Here is a 24,462-nt window from a genome sequence, read left to right as displayed (position 1 = left end):
CACATTCCTGCCTTGAGTTCCCATCCTGACTTCCCTCAATGAAGGATTGTGAATTGGAAGTATAAGCCAAATAAGCCTTTACACCCCACATTGCTTTTGGTTATGGTGTTTGTCATAGCAACAGAAAGCAAACCGCAACAATACCTGACAAGGACAGCACATTCCATTTGCCTTTGCTGCTCTTTCATCTGATGAACAACTTCTGCACGAGCTACAGCACTCAGTGTCAGAGTGGCTCTTTGTAACACACGCCCATGTTAGTGATGTGGGAAGCTAATGGCTCTTAACCTATAAAGCAGGTCCTAACCAGTCTGTCATGAACAGTGTAAAGTGGCATGCATATGTCTACTTTACAAATGGACTGAAACTGCTCAGATCACTGGAGGCACATGCCATGTCCTGTTCTTAAAGTCTACTGTGGTGGTTTGAAAGAAAACGGCCCCCAAAGGGAGTGGCACTATTAGGAGGTGTGGCCTTGGTGGGGGAAGTGTGTCACTGTGGGGGCGGGCTTCCCTCGGTGTGACTGTCAGTTGACTTCCTGTTGCCTGCAAGTACTCTCAGCTCTAGCACCACATCTGCCTGCACACTATCATACTCTCAGTCATGATAATAATAGACCGAACCTCTGAACGTGTAAGCAAGCCATCCCAATTAAATGTGTTCTTTATACGAGTTGCTGTGATCATGCCGTCTCTTCACAGCAATAAAAACCCTAACTAAGGCATCTACCTAGTGTGCCTTGTATTCATGGTATACAATGTTATACAATTAACATTTGCTAACTGGAGAATAGCTTTATTTTACACATTTTATATCTCCAGGTAACTGGATGCATATAATGTTTTGAATAACAAAGCTATATAAAGTGAATAGTTCCATTTGAATGAAGTTTCTGCTTTGACCCAAACTAGACAAGGATATTTCTCAACTCTCATCCAAGCCAGAAAGTGTCAACGTGGGTGTTTCCTCAGTCCAAGGCTGAATTGCCAGGCAATCCCCAAAGGTCAGACTTTAGGGGGTGGTGATGCCACATCTCTAGCTCCAAAACAGTGCTTGGCACAAACCAGGTGTGAGCTACACTTGTACTAGATAAACGAGTGAGCTTTTAGAAAAAAACTAGAATGGTCAAAATTGAAAGAGTCATTTGGAGCATGCAAAAAGATTGATTTTGTGGTTTGTCCAAGACAATATTTACTTAGGCAAAGATGATGTCCTTCTCTTTCTTCCTTTTTCTTTTTGAGACAAAGCCTCACTAGTAGCCTAGTCTGCCCTCAAACACCTGATTGATCCTCTTGCCTCTGCCCCACAAGTAATGGGATTACAGGTGTGCCAGCCACCATGCCCAGTATGAGGCTGTGCCCACATACCTTTCACAGTTGTGGCCTGTGGTATAGTCCTGACAGCTCAGACACTCCCCTGTCACTGTGTTGCAGTCTTCAGCATGGCCGTTGCATTGGCAGGGCTGGCAGCTAGGAAAGCCCCAGTGGCCAGGGAGACATCGGTCACACTGCCGAGCATATATGCCCTGGAAACAGTGGCACTGGCCCGTGACAGCATCACAGAAAGCATCCACAGATCCTTGTACGTTGCAGTCACAAGCTGCAACAGACAAGGCAAACAAAGAACCCATTGAATAGACAGACATGCCTTTGCATGTGTGCAGCCCTGACCGACAGGGATCCAGGGCTTATACCATCAGGTTCAGAGCAAAGCATTGCCTTCGGAAGTAAGGGAATCCCCCAGGACCATCCCAGAATTCATTACAAAGTCTATGATACACCTACGTTTGCATCCGTTGGGGCCAAAGCCAAAGGTGCCTGGTGCACACCTGTCGCATGTTCTTCCAACCACATTGGGCCGGCACTGACACTGGCCTCCGTTGGGATCACACACTGAACTCAGGGAACCCTGAGGGTCACACTCACAAGCTGCAGAGGGAAGAGCAGTTAGACTAATAGCAGGAGCGGTACATCACACCTGCCTTCCCCAGAACACTCTCTGACCCCTTTTCTGCTCTAGTTCTAAACATCCCTGTGCTGACTAGGAGGGAACAAACCAGCTGCCCTGGCAGATCCATGCAGTTTTTGTAGACTGGAAGTCATTAAGGTTTTCTGCCCTTGACTCAGAGCTCAAATATCTGACAGCACTAACCCTCTGTGACCACTGAAATCTGGCCTCGCCTTCCCTAGAGAAAAACGTAAGCTGTCAGTTAGCCGATGCTTCTCTGACTCTCGGTCCTCCACAGCCATAGCCTATAGACAGGCTACATCCCCACATACTGTGTCTAGTCATCACTCGTGTATACCTGGGATTCATTTTTAATCATGTGTATGTTTGTGGGGGTAAGAGCACATGAGTGCAGGTGTCCATGGAGGCAGAGATGTTGGGCTTCTGGGAGCTGAACTGGAGTCGCCTACAAGAGCAGTGTGTGTGTGTGCACTGTCAACCACAGAGCTATCTCTCTCTACCACCTTCGCAAATTTCTTTAATGTGATTTGCATCTTTGATGGTGCTAAATGAAAAAACCATTTCTTCTTCCTTCCTTCCTTTCTTCCTTCCTTTATTTATTTTTATTTGAAACAAGGTTCCACTATAGAGCCCTGGCCTGAACTATGTAGACCAGAATGGCCTCAAATTCATAGGTATCTATCTGCCCACCTTTGCCTCTTGAGTACTGGGATTAAAAATGTTCTACTATCACATCAGGCCAACTAAAACATTTGTGAAAATAAAATCAAAGTCAGGTTAGGATAAGACACTGCTTCCTTCACCCTGTGTCACAAGGAAGCCAGGGTGTGTACCCCTTTGTACCTCCTAGTGACAAAAACACCCTGCAGCATTCACAGCTGCTCAAGCGACACCTACCGAGGCCCGTCTGGTGAATCAGGGCAGAAATGCTGAAGATGATGTTTCTGCAGACATCTGTCATCGGCGTTTTTACTACACTCCGGCTGTTCTCCAGACACCGGTACCTCTGGAAGGTTTCCCAGGCACTGTTGGTGACCTCCCCATCTCCTGAGCCTCCAACAGTGAAGATGTCGAGGGATTTACAGTAGGGCATGAGAACAAGCTATGGGTGAACAAGAGTAGCACAATGACCTCATGGAGGAGCCTGCATTATCAATCACAGCAAGTAAGCATGCCAAAACCCAAAGCCTTCTGCTCTGGGAACAGAAGCTCGTGACACTGGCGACACAAAGCAGAAACCTTCGCAGTAGTAAATATTCTGGCTAGCAAATGCTGAGGTAAACTATATACTGCTTGGTGGGCTTTGAAGAACTGTTGGTGAAGCAGTTCACAGATCAGTAGGGAGATGGTTTGGTTTGAACTACCCTTCCCAGAAAGGGAGAATGCTATTTTAAGTGTTAACAGCTCTAAAAGCCTCCCCAGTACAAGTGGCTCTGAAGGGGAGAGGTATCCTAGCAGTCTGAAGCTAATAACTGCCACAGAGTCAGTCACACCACCCAGCAAACCTTACACAAGACTTATTGGGAAATTGCTGAGATTTCAAATCCTGAGCTTGGAGCAAGCCCAGAGATTGGTGGGATTTCGTGCTCAGGGATTGGTGGGTTTTGGTCAGAGATTTTTTTTTTTCCCCCAGAAGTGGGCTCAGACCTTTTTCCCTACAGTTATAAACAAACAAGGAGAATCTGGAAGCACAGAGGGCCGTTCTGCCTTAGTGCCCAGAGCTGTCCCTCCACACAGTACTGGGTGGGCACTTTCCACTGGGCTCTCTCATACGACAGGCACTCACTGAGTCAATGAATGTGTAGGGATTCTCCACGTCACTGCCAGATGCTGTGTACTGGGGCAGTTCCAACCGCACTGTGTAGTTCACTCCCTTCTCAAAGCACACTGGGCGAGGGAGGACGACATATCTGCCCCAAGACAAGAGAGGAATAACAGAAAGGCAACTTTTAAGCTTCCAATAACAACAACAGGAAGAAAAACAAAGGCTGCTGGTGGTGATCATTCCAACAGAAGACTTTCCACAGCCGGTGCCTCACTCCGAAATGGTGACCCAGTCTGTAAGACCCACTGTCACACTGACCTTAAACCTGATGACAAAGACACCACCTGGTTGTCATCATCAGGAACAGTGTTTCCACAACGGCTGCTAGTTGGAATCTTTCCAGGTCGCTGTACGGTGATGACAGCTTTCTCCCAGTGGTCCGGTAGCTAGAGCAGGAAACAAACAAACAAAAAAAAAAAAAAAAAAAAAAAAAAATGAAAGGAACTTCTCTGTGAGCCCACCGCAGCCAGACCAGTTTGGAAGGGCTCTCCATAGTGGCTAAGCTTCAACAGAAACCACACAGTCGCTTTCCTGTCCCTAACTCTTCCTCTGCTGCTGCCCAGCTCCAGCCCTAACACCTGCTTCCTTCCTACACACCTTTGCTGTCTACTCTCAGGATGCTCATGAATAGACAAGCTCCTGCTCAATACACAGTTCCGAAGCCTGTTCTCGTCCTGGTACTTTCCCCTGGTGCCCCTCTGACCAGATCCTTCATCTAGCACTGGGAGTGGTTCTCAACAAGCCCCTCTTCACCTCTTCTCCTTTCCTTCCTTTGGGTCAGTTTTTCAAAACTCTACTTATGTGCTGTATGTGAAGAGGCTGAGGCAGGACTTTGAGCTCAAGGTTAGCTTCAGCTACAAAACAAGACCCCATCTCTAAAGAAAAAAAACCAACAACCAACAACAACAACAACAACAAAACAGTAGTTAACAAGTCCCACTCTTGCTATAAGGCCTGTAGGAAATATTCTAGAAGCCTTAGCTCATTGCCCCGTACACAAGTCTCCCATGTTCAGGTGCCATCTTCATCTCTGTTATAATGTCACCTCTGGCCTTTTACTGCATTAGGGGAACAGACACGGGACAGCCAGGCCTCAGAGGGAGGATAGCTACAATACACCATCACCTCCTTAACTTAGCTAGGTTAAGGACCTAACAAGAGACCGCTGAATGATAAGCTGGATTTGAAAAAGCACATTGAGATTAGGAACACCCGTGGCTGGTATTTATTTCAATGCAAACTCATCTTCACAGAATGTTCTAGTACCTATTAGGACTAACGTTTTTCTAGTAACAGCCCCTAGTAACAATGTATACTGATGGCTTTCTTCACCTGTGGCTCGTAGCGAATTAGGATGTCATATTCCATGGAATACGGTATGTTGTCAATGAAAAATTCCAGGTAAGCCCCCTCAGGCACTCGGACGAAGCCAGGGCCCGTCCAGGAAGGAATCCGGTCCTGGATGTACTGCCGTTCCACCACAACTGCTCCCTGGAGACAAGGGGGCACTAGTTATTATTTGTATGAAATGGAATTCACCTCACAGCCAAAGATGTCCAGTGATTCAAAACTGTGGCTATCTTCTGTATCCTAGCTACAAATTCCCTGGGCTGTAAGTTGTTTTTAGGTTTGTGTGCCTGTTTCTTTCCATTCTCACATAAACAGATAATTGGATGCTTTTACTTTTGTGGCTGGAGTCGACTTGGGACGTAGGAGATGGAAATCAAAGGTTTGGACTATACCTTACATGACATATAACCAGTGGGAAAACAAAGGGAGGAACATGATGGCCTCTAAGCATGTCTGGGAGTGCTGAGTCCTCCTCAGGTCTGCACGGCTAGCTCAGTATCTAGCAGAGTTCGTTCTCTCGCCTCCTCCACTACCTGAGTGTGATATGCTGGTGGGTCCTCCTTAATGATTCGTCCACTGGTGGACTGCTCAGTTATTACTCAGAACCTGTGGCTGGTCATCTCGAAAGATGGCCACCACCAAGTCCTTCTTAGTGTCTGTGAGGAGTTTTGCCTGCTAAGATGCAAAGCCAATGTTTCACTCCCTGTGAAAGATGCTGGCCCAGGGAATTGTGAGTGGCAAGAGTTTCTTCCTTACTGGAAGTCAGAAGCCATGCTTTGAGGATGCTCAAGGCAGCAGATCACGTAGGAAAAGATACCCTGGCTCCAGCCCCGCCAGCCAGTAACGCTTAAATACATTTTACAACAGAAAGGTTTGGGATGGGAAGTGAAGTTATATCTGAGCCTATGTGATAGAAGAGCTTTGAAGCACAAATGAGAGGAGTGTAAAATATTTATTCTTGTAGACACACCAACCAAAAGCCTCATTGGAGAACTCTTTAAAGTCTACCTGTGAATTCCACATCTCCTTACTTTCTTCATGTATGACAGCATGTCATGTCCCTACCCTTATTCTGTGCTGACAAGATCTACAAAAATATTTCTTAAATGACACCCTGATGAGGCATGTGGATCCCCACCAGTCCTTACAAAGTGCTGCTCTACCAAGGTTGCAGAAACTCCGGTACTTACAGGCCCCAGACCGGCATCCTCGGCTTCATAGATGTAGTGGTCCAGGGTGGTGAAGTAGTAACCAGACTCCACCTCATTGCACTGGCGCCCAATCATGTGAGGCAGGCAGGAGCACTGGCCAGACTCCTCCGAACAGCTGAGGAGGAAGCATGGCTCATCAGAGCTTACTGAAGACACAGACTAACCCATTACAAGTCCTTCTGTTTTGCAATTAAACTTATCAGGGGCAGTACTTTCTTATTTCATTCAAAGCATAAAGTACATGGGGAAAAATAATAATACCTGTAAACAAATCCCAACCTTGTCTGAACACATGACCCTGAATGTTCTCGGCCTGGTCTTTCCCTCTCTTCCCCTGTGCTCCTTCAAAACCACATTGAGACTTTCTGTAGACATTACAAATTTTCTTGCTTTGGAATCTTACACTATTAGTTTTCCTCCCCCCCCCCATTTAGTTTATGTATATGGGTGTTTTTGCCTGTATGTATATACACACTACATGCATGCCTGTGCTCGAGGAGGCCAACATAGAACATTAAATTCCCTGGGACTTATACATAGCTGTGAGCCACTATGAGAGTGCTGGGACTTGAACCCAGTTCCTCTAGAAGGACAGCTGGTGCTCTTAACCACTGAGTCTCCAACTCCTCTTTTGCTTTTCTTCTAATTACAACTCCCTTTTTTGACCTCAGACCCAAATACCCAACTCCCTGAAGGACATCTTTAACTCAGCTGTCCCAGAGTTTCCTCAGAACAACTGATCCAAAGAAGCATCATCCCTCCCTTCTGTGTTCTCCCCTGGGCCGATGGCATCCCATCCACATTGAGTCACAGAACTAACTTCTGTGCACTTCCCCTCCAAGTGGCCATGCTATGCTTTTTTGTTCTCTCACAGTCAGAAAAGGTGCCAGTTTTCTAATTGGTATCTAGGATGGTTTGAAAGAAAATGGTCCTCAAAGGCAGCGGCACTATTAGGAGGTGTGGTCTTGTTGGAGTAGATGTGGTCTTGTTGGAGGAAGTGTGTCATTGTGGAGGTGGGCTTTGAGGGCTCACATATGCTCAAGCCATGCCCATTGAGACAGTTTACTTCCTGCTCACTGAATGTCAACAAGTATTAGCTAATACATGTCTGCCAGCATGCTGCCAAGACCTGTCATGATAATGGACTGAACCTCTGAACTGTAAGCAAGCCACTTACAAAGAAATGTTTTCTTTGTAAGAGTTGTCATGGTCAGAAAACCTAACTAAGACAGGATCCTTGTCAAATACAGAGCCTAACACAATTCTTCCACACAGCTGTCCCTCAGGATCTTTCTAGAAGACGTCAACCATGTGATTTCCTGGCACAATGGGCAGGTGTACTACACCTTCTAGTCTGGCCTTGTCAGCCTAATGTCTCCCAGACCTCACCAAGCAGCACCTGGCACTACTTGCAACTTGTCAAATGCACTAGTGACTGTGACTTCTCCCCTGACTCAGTCTGGATCTTCAGCCCAGGATGACCTCTCCCTCCTCCCTGTTGTGGCAGTTCCTGACCACCAGCCCCAATCCTGTAATTCAGACTTCTTCTTTCATGCCACTGCCTTACTTCTGTATGCATACAGTGTACAACAGAGCCTTTCACTTCCTTACAATGGAGCCTGGAGCGAGTCCTAAAATGTGCTTCTCGAGCCTAGACTCCTCCTAAGACTTACTTAGTTTCTCACTTCCATCACTGACGATGAATTTATTTTCCCCTCTGCTATATTTGTTTCTTCCCTTGCTATCATGAGTCAGATAGAACTCAGGTTCATGCATCCTTTGCTGGCTTTATTATTCTTAGGATGGGGGTCTCCGTAAACAGCTCATGCTGCCCTGAAGTTGCTATCCTACTTCAACTTGACTGCCAGGATTTCAGACTGAATCACCACACCTGGCCTCAGCTGTCCATTTCCACTCCACTAAAAGTCAAGATATGATTTACAATGGTACTTAAGCCCACTACCAAAGTTAAGGGAAATGGAGCTCCAGGCAAGCTACAACTCTGGCAGCTGGAACAGGTCATGGCTTGCTGTCATGTGACATCCTTACTAGCAGAGCAAGTCATTATCCCAAAGGAACAAGAGTTCTTAAAGCTATAGAACCAATTCCAGGAAAGAAAAACCTATTCTAGTTAGGACCTAGCACTCTTGGTCCAGGACACCAACAATGGCCATTTTCAGAATTTAGCCATCAGACATTAATGGCATCATATGGACCCACTTCCCCTACAGAAGATGCTTACTGAGGAACCAAATCAACCATCAAAGAAGGCAATTTGTTCCTATCACTAGAAACAACCAATGACGATGAGGATGAAGATGCTGACAAACTCTACTTTCGTAGGCAGCACAATTCTAAATAAACAACAATCCCAGGAAGATATGACCACATGGAAGCATCTAGAAGGACCTTGTTTCTGACAGCCCTGTGATCACAAGTCTAGTGACAGGCTGGGATTACTGTCACCCTTAAGGAGAGCTTCAATTCCACACTAACGTTTTTGTGAGCCTCCCTGTGCTTGTACCAGTCAGTTCCCCGTGGCAGAATACTATTTTCAGGTGTGAGGCTTTTGTTTCTGCTGCATTTGTTTGACTCTGTGAAGCTGCGTTACTGCGCCTGTCTAAAACAGCCGGTGGTCCTAATAAAGAGATGAACAGCCAATAGCGAGGCAGGTGAGGCTGGCAGGCAGAGAGGATAAATAGGAGAAGAATTGAGGAGCAGCAAGAGAACAAGGAGAAGAGGATGTCAGGAGCCAGCCATGGAGTAAGAAGGAAAGTAAGATGTACACAAATAAGAAAGGTAAAATCCCAGAGGGAAAAGGTAGATGGGCTAATTAAAGTTAAGGAAAGCTGGCTAGCAACAAGCTAAGGCTGGGTATTCATAAGTAATATGTGTGTGATTTACTTGGGAGCAGGGTGGTGGGCCCCTCGAAAAGAACTAAAGAACAAAACACCAAAATAACAAAACCATCTCAAACAGTTCTCCACAGATGTTCTTCACCCTTACATTCCCAGCAGCTCCAACTATGGGTGAGGCACGCTCAGCCACACTCTTAACTTCGTTGGTCCTGATGTGCTCAGCATCATTCACACCACCATCTCATTCTCTCTTCTTAAACATAGATTTTTTAATCCTTCCTCATGGTGTGAGATAAAACTTTCTTCTTCCCCAGCACGAATGTTAAAGCCTTATTTCAGAGTGCTTTCCCACTCAGCAGCCTCCTTCTCCTGCCACTGTCATTACCTTGGGCCATGACACTACCATCTCACGCAGGTTCCTAAGCTAACCTCTCCTGTGTTCACCATTACTACTCAGTCCACCTTCCCAGGGCCCTACTTCCATAGATGAGTGTTCCTTGTAGAGAAATAAGCGTTTCTCTGCACCTTGTTGTATGTCAGGTGATAACGCCTCTGTTTGGCTTCCTGCAGCTCTACAAGCTCGTCCCCTGAAAATAGTTGCTCCTCTTCCTGGTTTGGCCCCATGCTTTCAGACGAGCCACACTCCTCGTACTCTTCAGCAAATATTTACTGAACAAATATTGTCCCTGGACACTGCGTGCTGGCATCAGTGCCCTCATACTTTAGTCCAATTTGCTTCTGAAGCAACCCTTAATTATTTATGAGTAAATAATATGGGATGGGCAACAGAATCTTACTGGGAAGGTAAGTAACAAAGCAATTAACCAAGACAAAACATGGCCAGAGGCAAAGCACTCTGGGTGTACACAGGAAGATGTAATTCATCTGATGAAGGAAATTAAGGGAGACTTCCTGGAAGATGTGGTCCTATCGATGGAGAAGGACGATTCTGACATGCAGAGAAAGGATGGGAAGGATGAAAGCAAAGAAGTGGGAGAACCTGACCCACCCATCCATCCCCTGCTTAACGTCTGCCCACCCCCAACAATTATGAGGCCATTCAACCTTACTCTGCTTTTGAAACTCATTCCCAAATCCAAGCTCTTCCCCAACAAAAGATGGCATGCAACTATTCTTTACTGGTCTAAATTCAAACAAAAACCATGTCAGAAATACTATACAATTTCTCATACACTTATTACACATTTTCCTGAAATCTGAATTCAGAGTTTGTTTAATCAGTAACAGAAAGAGAACACAACACAGAATAAAGGCTCTGAGCAGCAGAGGCTTGGCATCGAAAGACACATTTATCCTCTCTGGGACCTGCTAGTCCGTGACCACACATGGCAGATAGCATTTTGCAGATGTGATGAAGGGCAGGAACCCCAAAATGTGTGAGATAATAATGGATTATCTGGGTGGACTCCCATCTAGTCCCAGAAGCTTTCAAAAGTGGGCGAGGTAAGCAGAAAAGTGGGTTAGAAAGCTATGGGTAGAAAGCGTTTACTCATCGTGGCTTTGATGAAACAGGAAGGGAGTTATGAGTGCAAGGAATGTGGATCCCTCGAACAGCCTTTAGGTAAAGTCAGCAGAAAACAGCCTCCAAGAAACGACCTGCAACTTGAATAAGCAGAAAACACTTTCCTCTGTTGTCCATCAAAAGCCGAGGACCCTACACCAACATCTGTCTGCAATCCACAGAGACAGCTGCCCTACCAAACTGTAAGATATTAAGTTTATATTGTTTTCAGCCACTAAAGTGTGATAATTTGTCTGGCAGCAATCAAAAAACTAATCCAAACGCTAGATTTCCCAATAGGTCAAGGTTAAGATTACTTAGCACAGATTTCTCACAAATGCAGACAAAATTCTAATGGAACATAATTACTTTTAGTGACACATGACTGAACAGGAAAAGTGAAGTTCAACTTTTCTCTATTAACAATTGGAAATTTCTGAAGTGTAAAAAGCATCATTCCTAAGGGACACCTGCAGTACTCAACACGGTTGTCTCGTTCACAACTGATTCCAAATTAGAGCTGGTTTATCTTGGAGACAAGCAGCACCCATTTTTTTTTTTTTTTTTTTTTTTTCTGGGTAGTGTCACCACCACCCCAACTACACTTCCTAACAAGAAGAAATGATGCTGCAGAACCCCTTAATGCCCATCCCTTGGAGCAACCAACAAAAGGCTAGATAAAACATAATTATTCAGAGAGCTGAGCAAAGTGTCATGTAACCTGTGCTCTGCCTTCACAGGTGCTAAATTTCAGAGTCTCATGGATGGAACATCTGCATGCCTCAGTGCTGGTGCCAAGGGAACAGAAAGCAGAGTAAACAAATGCTGAAAGAAGATCGGGAGAGTGTTCAGAACTTCAGAGAAAGTAGCACCTTAAAAAAAAAAAAAAAAAAAAAAAAACACCTCACTTTCATCTGCTCAGGGAAGACTTGGCGAGGGTGGTAACATCTCTGAATGCAGGAATCAGGATTGCATGTGACAGACTAAAGCCTCTCTGCATTTATGGGACCATTCCAGCTGCCCTCCCCCCTCCAGAGAGTTTCTAAGAACAGAGTTCTCTGGAGGTAGAGACCACAGGCTGCATTGCATCCCAATATACTCTGGAACAGAACAACCCCAAATGAAGGGGCCAGAGAGAACACATTCTGGATACTTCACATCTGAAGAGTTCTGAAAGCTTCTGGGAAAGTAGCATGCACCTTCTAATGCACTTCTAAGAGGGAAGACTGAGGGTATAGCCTGGAGCTATTGCCAAGACATGGTGGGCTGCAGGCCAAATGCACAGGGCTGACCCAAGGGCTGACATTTAATTGAGAACATTTTGAAGGATGCTGCAAAAATGTTGATTTAAAGTACTGTTTATCCAGCAACCAGTTCCATTAATTCTTATTTATTCGTTAAAGCAAGCAATCTAGACAAAAATTATCCTAGCTTAGTTCTATTACTTAAAACAATTAGGTCTGAGTTCTTTAAATGTTTAAAAACGCAGATTAGTTGTCAACATGAGTTCTTTAAATGTTTAAAAATGCAGATTAGTTGTCAACATACTAAATGTGGATGACAAAGCCTTTACTGTACAACTCAAATTCCATTTGGCTAGCTCTACAAAATGTTTCGAAGTGTTTTTCACTTTAAATACTTTTGTACTTGATTCTGTCCCTAGCTAAAGTAAGCAAAGGGTGTTTGATATCATTATTTAGAGACCGCTTCACCTAGGAAGCAGATGCGTAGTTACTGCGTCTTGAATAATCCTTTTTGCGTCTCACATTCTCTTAGTCAATATTTATCCTGCATTATTAATATGTGTTCACAGGAAAGGGAAAATGTTAGTGAGATAGATAGGTAGCAGTGTCTGGTGCCAAGCCTAGATGACCCACAGATCAATTTCTGGAACACCTATTATGATGGAGGGGGAGAACCAACTTACTGAGGACTGTACACACACACACACACACACACACTGCAAAAATAGTTTTTTGAAAGGATATGAAAAAATTATCATCTGTGCCACAGCCCAATTCATCCAGCAAGTGTTCCCAGACTGCCTTGGATGTGCCAGTTTCCTAGCTGAAATGGTAGGTTTTGGGACAAGCCTGGGTAACTCTTTCAGAAACTCTACTTCGAGGAAACACTGGACCTGACCACCACAGGACTCCTTCCCCTCCCCAGAACTGTGTGTCTCATCAGTTATGCTAGACTGGGGGACTACCTCCTTTAAAATTCTCACTAAAACTCTTTGTTTCACAGAGTCTTCGGATGAACATATTCTGATGTTTGAAATTTTTGCAGGAGAGATAAGAAGCCGGCTAGGATGGAGACCAAGACTGGAAATGTGTGTGCAATGACAAAAGGAAGCGAGTAACGACCATGTAGGGTAAGGGACACCAGACATGCCTGAATTATGAGGGCCACTTTTATCTGCTCAGGAAGGACTTGGCGGGGGTGTTGACGGCTATGAAGGGAAGAATCAGGATTGCATACTATGGCAGGCCAGAGCTTTCCTCCCAGAATCTATGGGGCCATCCCAGCTGCCTCCCGTCAGGAGGTAGAGGCCACAGGCTGCACTGCAATCCAGTATACTCTGGAACAGAACGAACCCAAGTGAAGGGGCCAAAGAGAACACATTCTGGAGACCTCACATCTGAGGCCTTCCTAGCACTGCGCAGTTGGGAAATAAAAGTTGTCAGAGAGTCAAGATTTGAGCACGCAAAGCTTGCTCAATGAATTCAGCATGTTCTCTTGAGGGAAGATTGAGGAGACAAGGAAACATCTGTCCCTACAGTCGCTTACACTCTCCCTGCCAGATGTTCTGAGACCAAAGCTCTTTTCAGACTCAATTGTGGTTAACTCAACTCCCACAAAAACAACTGATAAACACATACTATGTATTTCTGTAGAAATTCACTTTTCATCAATTCAAAGAAACTAGCACATTTCAGTAACTAATAGATTAAAAGTTACCCAAAAAAAAAAAAAAACCGAAAAAATTCTCGAAACCAAATGAGAATCTAGTTCCTATGTGTTAAATTAGTGAAAAGGAGCTGAGCAGTGGTGGCACATGCCTTTACCCGAAGCACTCGGGAGGCAGAGGCAGGCAGATCTCTGTGGGTTCGAGGTCAGCCTGGTCTACAGAGAGAGTTCCAGGACAGAGAAACAGTGTCTCGAAAAACAAAATATAAAACAGAAAGACTTTCAACAGGCATATTTAACTCGTAACTGCCTGCATTACTTTTTAGGGAGCAACAAGAAGCTGCCAATAGTGGCAATTCTAGCATTTCCCAGGAGAAACTTGGAAGAGAGAACAGGCAAACATATGCCTTTGCATTTCAGTTCATAGTTCTTTGAACTGTCTGAACTCTTTACACGGCTTCCATAATTTAAAAGATATGGAGAAATAAAGCACAAAACTGACTAACAGCATTATTAAAAAAAAAAAAAAAAAAACCCAGACATAAATTTCCTAGATTCAAAAAAATTACCTTTTTTTTTTTTTTAAAAAAAATTTAATTATGTATTATGTGTCTTATGTCTGTGTCTCTGCACATGAGTGCAAGTGCTTGTGGAGGCCCGAAGAGGGCGCTGGAGTCTGGAGCTTTAATTACATGCAGGCATGAGTGAGTGACACAGGTGCTGGGAACCAAAGGTGGGTCCTCTACAAATACAAAACCACCTCTAAGTCAACATGCAGGATTTTTAACACTAACTCCTGGCATGATAACAACCCTTGAATTCACTGAGACCATAGTACAAATGATTAGCTGGTACTCAAAGCAAAGATAAACACACTTTACAGACTTTCTTAAGAGACAACAAAACTTCAGATTTCCACAAGTCACGAGTTTCCGTGGCGCCTGGGTCAGAATACAAATGAGACTCCACTTACCTATTGTTTAATGCTCCTCCAAGGTCACAGTCACAGGGTCGACATCCATCCAAATCATTGCTTAAGCCCCAGTGCTGTGGCTGCAGAATAAAAGATTAAACATGTAAAGAGGATTCCTTTGACTATACAAGAGACTCAGCAAAGAACAAGCTCCTGCGTGTCTCTGTTATTCCAAGCATTTCTTTCAACCATGAATACAGACAGAGGGTAGGAATATTCTAAAAAAAAAAAAAAAAACAGAAAAGAAAGAAAAAGAAAAACTCATCTTTGAGTCATCTGAGGGAAAGTGTTGCCCACTCTGCTGAGCAAGCAGTTTTCTTCATTCAAATGGCTCTGGCAGGAAGAACAATTATGACAAGCATTTGGCATGCCTTAACATTTCCCTCAATTCAGTCTGTCACAAACCCCACAAGGAAAGCTTTAGGATTTGTGTTGGAGCAGAAGTTGAGGAGAGTTTATTCTCCAATAAAAAGAAAGGCAACTCTACCAGGCTTTGGGATGTTCTTGATACAGAGGAGATCCATGCATCTCAAAAAAACTAGCAGGTTCATCTGCTCACAGACTCACTACTTTAAGCCAGACTTCTAGATATTAAGCATCTCTCAGGATTGTGCATACATATTTAGTGGCCACAAATACATGTATATATGGGGCATGTAGATCCCCTAAGCAGAACTAAATAAAAGCAACAAGAAAACGTCATGGAAGCTGTAAGATAATTTATGTTAACTACCCTCATGTCTTCTATTCAGGGCTATAATTAAGGTTCAGTGTTAAAGCCCAACACACTTGCAAGGCAGAGGGTTCAATGGCAAGCCCCTCCCCCCACCCAAGAAATTATTCCACCGAACTGTTTTTCATTGGTGTACTTGCTCCAGATTTTGTCAATCTTGATGAATTTTTTTTCCTGCATGAAGTATTTGGTCTCTCTTTTATTCTGTTTTGTTTGTTAGCAAAATGATGTAAACACTTCCTTGCATTAGTGTCATTTTCTACAGGAACTGATATCACTCTGTATGGAAATCCCCAAATTTATGTAACTAGGTTCCCACTGCTGATTCCAAGTATTCTGCCATAATTAGGATGCAATGAATCTTGTCTAGTTCTCTGAGGATCTCATTGAGAGCCTCAGAAGTGGGGTTACTAGGTTAGGAATATGTACATTTTACTAGCTCTTGAGAAAAGTGTTTCTGAAACACTTTTCACAGTGTGAGTCAACTTCCATTTCTGTTCGAAGCTCACAGTCTCACTAGCAGTTAGCACTGCCATTTTTAAAAACTGTTAACTTGTCTTCATGAGTAGTATTTGTTATGGTTTGTCAACTAACTCCCTAGGAATTCTCATTTTGGCCTTTCTCCCTGGATCTCTTAGCATTACCTTGTAAGGATAATGGTAAAATCCACAATGGGAAAAGGATTCCTTATTTGTCAAGTATGGTGGTACATATAAATCATATAAGGACCTAGGTGGCAGGGATGGGAGGGCGGTTGTTTCAAAGCCAGCCTTGGGTATATATTGAAACCCTACCTCAAAAGCAAAGCAAGACATGTCATACTCACTAACTTCTCATCCCCAGAGATTAGGATTTACTTACCAGACACTGGTCACAGCGCTGTCCTGTCACCAGTCGCTTACAGTAGCAGTACCCAGTCTCAGAATCACAAGGGTTCCCACCAGGAATTGTCCCCAGAGGATTGCAAGCACACGCTTTATTAAAGACAAAACGAAACAAAGAAACACAAACCAAGTGAGTCCAAAGCTGTGGTGTAGCTTTAGAATTTCAGTGTAAAATGGAACTGTGTCCCCAGAGAACGCCCCAAAGAGTCTTACATTTACAGCCAAATGGGTCGTCAGCACTTAAATCATAGAAGCCTTCTTTGCAGACGTCACAGCGCTCTCCTTCCACGTGCAATTTGCACCGACACTGACCAGCAATGAGACCCACAGAGAAATCGGTGTAACCGTCACAGATTCCTCCATTCTCAGAACCGGCTGGGTCACAGGTACATGCTGAGGAGAACAACTCCAGGTTAAAGGGCCAGGAATCAGGCCATGGCTTGTTATAAACACGTTTGTCTCTTCCACCCTCCAAATCCAGCCAAAGAGAACTAACTTAAGGCTTGACTAGCAAGCGCTTCCCCCAGCATCCTAGACAGCCATTAGCTAGCCACTCTGGCTATGCTGCTCAGCCTGAGCTCCAAGAGGAGGGCACTGGCAACAAACTACTCCGAATGAAAAGTGCTAAAACAGGTCCTATGAATGACATTCCCAACGTACGTTCACAGAGACTGGGGTCTCGGATGTCCCTCTCAGGGTGTTGGTAGTAGAATGGCTTGCACTGCTCACAGTTGCGTCCCATGGTGTTGTGTTGACAGTCATCACACACTCCCCCGCTGACGTTCCCAGTAGCCAGGAAAACGGCCATGTCGAAGTGACAAGAGCTGGAATGTTCGTTGCAGTTGCACTCTGTATGACAAGACCAAAATCAAGAACAAAACTTTTACATCTATTTATCAATGGAGGTTGGAGCTGGCATGAAGGCTTAGCAAAGTGGGGACTGCGTTCAAGTAAAACAGCAATTAGGGAGAAGGCTCCAGTGAAGAAAAAGGACATAGCTCTTGTTGACCCTGGTTGAAACCGCTTATCAGGTTAGCAACTTTAAAATTGCTAGGCTGGGCCACGGTGCCACATGCCTTTAATCCTAGCAGTCCGGATGCAGCGGCAGGAAGGTCTCTGAGTTTGAGGTCAGTCTCGTTGGTTTACTTGGCTGTTTTCTTAATGATAAAAAGTGACCAACATAGGAGGAAAGGTGCCACTCCACTGAAGGTACCTTTGACCCCACCCAAAGTAGACTCGATTGACACACTTTCCACTATTCTAAGGGACATGCTGGGTGATGCATTCCTAGAAAAGCCTTAGGTTTGAAGAAGATGGCAGTATGTGTGGGGGATGACAGTGGCAGGCAGGTGGTGCACCCTGTAATTCCAGCACACAGGCAGCTCAACAATAGGCCAGACTTCTTTCAGCACAGTGACAACAAAGGAGGAAGGCTTTACTTCAGCTCACAGTTTCGGAGGTTATACCCTACAGCTGGCTGGCTCTGGGATAAGGCAGAGAATGATGGCACAGAGCCATGGAATCTCAGAGCAGCTTCCTTGAAGACAGCCAGGAAGCAGAAGAACAAATCAGACAGGGCTGGGAACAAGAAACAACATCAGAGGCATATATATCCACCTCCTCCGACTGGACCAGTCAGCAAGGAACGAATCAGTGAACTACCCACTGGTCAAGTTAGTGCCCTGGGGACCCAATTACTACTCAACAGCCCCACCAGGTAGGGACCAAGTCTTAAACACATGATCCTTTGGGGGCACCTCAGACCCAAACCAAAAATATACTATATTTGCCTTTCATTTATCCTGCTGCCCTCTTGTCTTAAAAGCAGATACAATGTCATGGACACCACTGCTATTTTCCCAAGCCAATGCCAAACATACTAGTTCCTGTTAATTTAGCTCAGTGAGTACATATTGCTCTGGGACAGACATAGTCAGGAGAGCGGCGTTTTCTTTCCTCCCCTTGGCAAACAGTGTAATTGTAGAGCACAGATCCCCAGAAAGCGGATCCCACCTGCCTCCAATAGCCCTCCCTACTAACACTTACTTTTGCAGGCATTGCTGTTCCGACCTTCAGCAGGTCTCCATGGCAAATCATGGTAGAAATCCATGCACAGCTCACAGTTCAAACCTTTGGTGTTATGCCTGCACATGCAGTGCCCATGAACCTGGGAAGTTACAAACCGGGAGAAGCAAAGTCAGAAACATACAAAAAAGAGGTCACATTTTTTCCCAGTCAGCAGAAGATATAATCTTTCACATACATCCCTAGCTCCTCACAATGAGGGCTAAGTTGATGACTATCATCCTTGCTTCTATGATACAATGACCATTCAATTGAATAGCTACACAAAGAATCCAGATGAGCAAAATTGACAGCTTGAGAATTTTTCTTAAAGGAACTGCAGGCAGCTAAAAATACCGACAGCAGGCAAAATGGTCCTTCCCAGCCAAGAGCACACCAATTGGATATCCAATACCAAATGATCATCCCTGAAAACACACATACAAGATAACACACAGACTGAACAGGTTATACTCTGATGTGTCTGTGTGCATATATATCTATGTATGTTTGTATATATACAAAAACATTCACATATGTAACAACAGCTAATGAAAAAAAGAGGCCACAAATTTAAAGGAGAGCAAGGATGTATATTGGGAGGGTTTGGGAGGAAGGAATGGTATGAAGAAAATGATGTAATTATAATATAAAATAAATAATTTTCGGGATTGTTTAGGAATTAAAATAACAACGAAACTCACCTACGACCTGTGAGATGGCTTAGTGGATAAAGACTTTTGCCACAAGCCTGAATACCTGAATTTGATCCCCATTATCCATATGAAAGGAGAAACTGACTCCCTCAAGTTGTGCTCTGACCTCCATATGAACTCAGTGACACATGTGTGAGGACACACACGCACACGCGTGCACACACATGCACACACACATACATGCACACACGCACGCGTGCGCACACACTGAATTTTAAAATGCATTATATTTTCGAACTAGGTATTTAAGAATAATTTTTTTAAAGCCATTGTAATGGAAACCTGTAAAAGTGAATGCGTTGGTCTCCAGGAACCAGTTTTAACCACTGTGTATTTTACACTGTGCCAAGTGATCATTTCCTTTAAGAGGTTTCTGCTTTCCGCCCATCCCCCACTTTAAACACAGCACATACTTTTTCTTAACCATAATAAAAACATGTTTCCAATCATTTGCCATGTTTTTCTTCAACTAAGAAAACAAAGCTATGAGAAAGACATATGAACTTTTCTAGAAGATTTGAGATGCAGCACTGTACGCCATTTTACTGCTTAAGACCCTTGCAGCCTGCAAAGGATAATTAGACCATTTTTACAAACAAGTATGCACACACATAAGCCCTTTCTGTAACCCTGATGTTTACTGCATGGAATTCAGGAACAGGACAGACAGGTCCCTCCTCTCTTGCACCTGTCCTGACGGAGGAGTGCAGTTAGGTAGAGATTAAAATCCTCATTCCCAGGGGCTGAACTGAAGAGCAGTCAGCCAGCCCACAGCACAAGACTGCACCTTAATGAGCATAGTCTGAGGCCATGAGAATGACTTGACTTAAAGTCACAAAGATTTTTATGCCATCTAAAGTCTGTCTCGAATTCTCAGAAAGATGTGCTGATTAGAAGCATATCCCTTCCTTGGGGCTGTTAAAAAGCTGATTCGTTTACCCATGAAGACTTCCAGCTGGAGTAAAAGGAGGACAAAGGTTTTAGAAGGACAGAGTACACACACCCTTTGGACAAAGACTAATGAATTTTGAAGAGACAAGACAGCAAATAGACCACGCATACCTGTCGTCAGGGGAAGCCCAGAGACTATGGGAGGTGCCTGGGGCAGAGGTAAGGACTAGGTTTGTATGTCCACTACTAGTTACTCATTTAGTAATTGCTAACTTTTCATTCCCCTTGCTCAAGGTTGGCTGAGTCCCTATTTGGTATTAAGCTCCTCAGGGTTTGAAGATTTTTTTTTTTTTTTTTTTTTCTAGAAACCACTTAAATGGATTAAAGTACAATACCCCAGCCTAACTGCTGCATTTTGTTGCTCTGTTGTTGTAACCAAAACCAACTTCGGAGAGGAAAAGGGTTTATTTGGCTTACACTTCTTACGTGTTTGGTTGTGAGTGAGCGGAGCCTTTAACAGCTAAGCCATCCCTCCAGCCCACGGCTTACACTTCCAAGTCACAGTCTATCACTGAGGGATGGCAGGGCAGGAACTCAAGCGGGAACCTGGAGGCAGCAACTGAAGCAGAGTCCATGGAGGAGAGCTGCTTGATCCCCAGGACTCACTCTAGTCTGTGTTCCTTCTTTCCAGGGGACTCTAGTCTGTGTCAACTAGACAAAAACTAACCAGCATATTAACCATCTGGCAAAGAAATGAAATCTCAGACTTCAAACATTTGATTTGCAAACACAGTATAAACCTGGCAAAGAAAGCGAAGCTTTAGGAGAGGACAGAAAGAAAGCTCCACTGGTCTCAAAGCAGCATCTCCGGTCCTGGTTACAATTGCCAGTTTCTACGGGCTGAGGCCACCTTCTTCTTGCTAGTATACAGCCTGAAGGATTGTGGTTTTTAATCTTTCTTAATGGAAATACAATCTGGGTTGTTATTTAGACAAGTTTTTAATCCTTGGTAACTAAAATACTTCAGCAACAGCCTACAGCAATGGATTCCAACAACTAATTCAAGATCTATGAAACTAGTTGTTTTTGCACACGTTCACATAACCTAAGCAACTCTTAAAGAAAGAAAAACCAGCGTGTGACCACCAGTATCACACACACACACACACACACACACACAAACACACACACAAAATCAAAGTCTACTTTGGGAAATTAAAAGCCCTAAAACAAATGTGACAGGCTTAACGACAAGTTTTGCCTTGCCTTTCAGATGACCTGTGCAAGCATCCACAGGACACTTACCATCCCTTCCACTTCCTCGTCAATTCCATCCACGGGGGCACATTCGCTGGCATGTCCATAACAGAAGCAGTTACCACGAACCACCATATCATAAACGGCATAGTAGTACTTCTCTCGGATTTCCATTCTAGAGTCCAAAAGGTTATCTCCCAAAGTGTGCAGTTTCACGAACTTTATTCTCAAGTTGGTGATTTTTAATAGATCTACAAAGGTCACCGAGAGGAAAGGTCTCATCAGACAGGTGAGCATGCTGTGGCAATTGTATGTTATTTCTCTTTAGTGATGAACTGGACAAATGACAGCAGCTTAAGTTAACTTCACTCCTTCTGAATGAACTAGATGATGGTTGTAAACCTTACCACAGTTAACACCGTGCAACAAACAGCCTCTGGAAGCAGGGAAGGGACCTGTCTCCTCAGATTAGTAAGAATGTCAGTTATAGTCTCGTATCAGAGTTCCAGAACCCACTGCCCCTAATCTCAAATACTATAGTACCTCTGCCTCCCACAACCACTGTAGTCAGTAATTCCTTTCAGGTGGAAATGAGCTTCTACTGGATACCAATTCTAACCATAACAGGAACAGATACGTGTTTATTTTTGAATAAGAAAACACTATCTGAAGTTTCTTGCTACTTAAATCCAAGTTACAGGTTTAACACTAGAGAAAACTTCCTTTCTAGGGGTAGAATGTCTCAACCAAGCCTTTCTTGAAGAAGTTTTTTAAAAGTTTATGTATGTAGACTGTATTTCTATCATCCCTCACTCTCCTCCCTCCAACTCCTCCCTAGTCCCCTGAACTCCCTCACAAATTCATGGCCTCTTTCAATCATGTTTTAAGCAACATTATAGTCTACATTTAAAAAAAATATATTTATTAATGCAGTATAGTGACATGAGGATAAAGGCGCTTAGTTTAGGTTGCCAGGCAAATTGTTTTTCCTACACAAATGTTTCTTACAAATCAGTATCTTCTTTTATCTTTCCTTTTTCTTCCTGGGTCTGTAGCCCTAAGCTTATTCCAGAAGCTGGGCTTGTCAGTCACATTCTATATAACTAGATAGACCAAGGGCCAGTCAATGTGCTACTCAGGTGTTTTTCCTTAATGGCCACGCTGCTCCTCCAGAAGTGGACCCCACAAGAACTGGTGAGCCCAGTGCCTCGGATAGTTTTGGAGATCAAATGCAGTTTTAAATAATTATAACACACGCATGGTTTACAATGAAGACAGAAATGGCTAGCAATGGAAAGGGAAAGTCTGTGCAGTAAACGTAGGCTCTTTGTAAAAATCAAATACAAAACAGAACCCACAATCTTTCGCTGATGGCATCCATGAATGGCAACAAAATGCTCATGCACACAGTAAGCACTATGGACAAAGGCTAAAAAACAAACGCGAAGGGCAGCTGGGATACTTAGAAACCCTTGAACTTCACAGAAGCCCTCAGAAGGGCAAACAGCCCCCCCACTCTCTCCTGCCATACGGAGCAACAACAGAGCCTCAGGCTGTCTGCCTTTTCTAAGAGGCATCACTTTGAAGTGAGTCTTTGGGGTCTCAACGATACAAAGAAATTCTGCTTCCTTGATCACTAAGTAAATCAAAGGCACAAACAACTAACATGGGGACTTCCTAGAAATAGGTCCAGGAGCTACTAAGCAACAAAAGGCAAGAGAACCGAGTCATGAATTTGATACACTCTACAAGTCCCACACCTCAGCTGCAAAGCAGAACGTGTCTTTTTAGGGACTCTGGAGCCATTTGTCATGATCAGGTTGAGACCTATAGTCACTGTCTTATTATGGCTTGCTCAGAGATGGCATGAACATGCCATTAAATACTTGGTTTTTTGTTGTTGTTTTTTGTTTGTTTGTTTGTTTTGGTTTTTCAAGATAGGGTTTCTTTAACAGTCCTGTCTGTCTGTCCTGGAACTTACTCTGTAAACCCGACTGGCCTCCAACTCACAAAGAGATCTGCCTGCTTCTGCCTCCCAAGTACTGGGATTAAAGGAGTGTGCCACAACCCAACTAAATACTTGTTTTACAACAGAATGGATGAGTAACTACAGACCTGAGACAGTCTGGGACATAGGCTAAATTAAGTTGGAAAGCAGCCTTTTCTGTCAGCATACCCTGGATATATATCTTCTACTCTGTTCTCCCATGTTTTAAGCTCCAAAGTTCCATGAAAACTTGGTTAAAAATAGGGCTGTGCAATTGGCAAAGACCAACGTGAACCAGGCCTGTTACTTGACTGATTGCAGCCTCATAACAAGGCAGAACAAGGGAGGCTATCTTTCTCCTTCACTCTGACACTCTGTCATTCACTCTGACAGAACTGGCTCCATGCAAGACATAAGCTGCAGCTGCTTAGATCACCACCACCCACAGCCTCAGTCAACCAAAAACTTTCTACCTGTCTGGCTCATTTTCTCTCCAACAACCCTCTGGTATTTCTATCTCCACTCAAAGATGGGGAACGGAAAGTTTTAAGTACTTGACCAAGGCATGGACACTATGACAGAACGACATGAAAGCTAATGAGCCTAACTACTGAACATCCTGCTCCCCAAGATCAATATGTAGTCCCGAGATAACATTTGTTGTTAGTGGAACAAGTGTTGACAGTGGAAAGAGCTCCGAACTAAGAACTGTATTATATGAACTGCCATTTCTCCTGCATCACCTTATACAGGTTATCTAAGTCGCACTCGGGTTCCTCATTATCAAAAGCTAGACAATCCTCGCCTTACTGCACACACTGGTCATGACTAGCATTTCTGTATTTCTCAGTATTCTCACTTCCCACTGCTTGTGGATAAGACCCCCTTGCCAAGAATTTTAGCAGGGCACAGGCCACATGACCAAAGATATTTCTCAGTATCTTCTGTACTCTAGCTGCAAAGCTAATTATAGCAATGAACATGCACAACCTCCATGTCTTATCTTTACTCTTGACTTCTGGAAGGAGGACACAGTGACAGTGTTCTAACCCTGCTAGTGTGGATAATCCTGAGAAGGAGAGACAGCCTTATAGCTGCAGTTACTGAATTTAGCAAGTAAAGGATGCTCAGTTAAATTCAAATTGATGATAGACCCTCATTTTTTAGTTTGAGTAGGTCCCCAATAGCAAATGATACAAAATTATATGAACCATTAATATAGCACGGAACACATTTGTACCAAGCAAAAATATTACATGTGATCTTTAAAAAGAACATGTTATTTATCTGTCATTTAAATTAAACAGGGTATA

General features: G+C 43.9%; 1 protein-coding gene across 1 annotated transcript in view; it reads right to left on the bottom strand.

The window, feature by feature from the left end:
• Window positions 1-24,462, bottom strand: part of Lamb1 (laminin subunit beta 1) — a 65,358-nt gene that overhangs the window by 26,654 nt on the left and 14,242 nt on the right. Inside the window, exons 7-19 of the mRNA XM_051175101.1 lie at window positions 21,211-21,413; window positions 18,281-18,401; window positions 16,895-17,083; window positions 16,448-16,627; window positions 16,212-16,324; window positions 14,618-14,697; window positions 6,334-6,469; window positions 5,126-5,284; window positions 4,052-4,179; window positions 3,755-3,878; window positions 2,866-3,070; window positions 1,785-1,928; window positions 1,368-1,599 (exon numbers count right to left, since the gene is read on the bottom strand). Of these exons, the coding sequence (XP_051031058.1) occupies window positions 1,368-1,599; window positions 1,785-1,928; window positions 2,866-3,070; window positions 3,755-3,878; window positions 4,052-4,179; window positions 5,126-5,284; window positions 6,334-6,469; window positions 14,618-14,697; window positions 16,212-16,324; window positions 16,448-16,627; window positions 16,895-17,083; window positions 18,281-18,401; window positions 21,211-21,413 (2,014 nt within the window). The remainder of the gene's footprint in view (window positions 1-1,367; window positions 1,600-1,784; window positions 1,929-2,865; window positions 3,071-3,754; window positions 3,879-4,051; window positions 4,180-5,125; window positions 5,285-6,333; window positions 6,470-14,617; window positions 14,698-16,211; window positions 16,325-16,447; window positions 16,628-16,894; window positions 17,084-18,280; window positions 18,402-21,210; window positions 21,414-24,462) is intronic.

The sequence above is a fragment of the Phodopus roborovskii genome, unplaced genomic scaffold (assembly GCF_943737965.1).
Source record: "Phodopus roborovskii unplaced genomic scaffold, PHOROB, whole genome shotgun sequence".
Lineage (NCBI taxonomy): Eukaryota > Metazoa > Chordata > Mammalia > Rodentia > Cricetidae > Phodopus > Phodopus roborovskii.
This window is presented reverse-complemented; position numbering and strand designations above follow the sequence as displayed.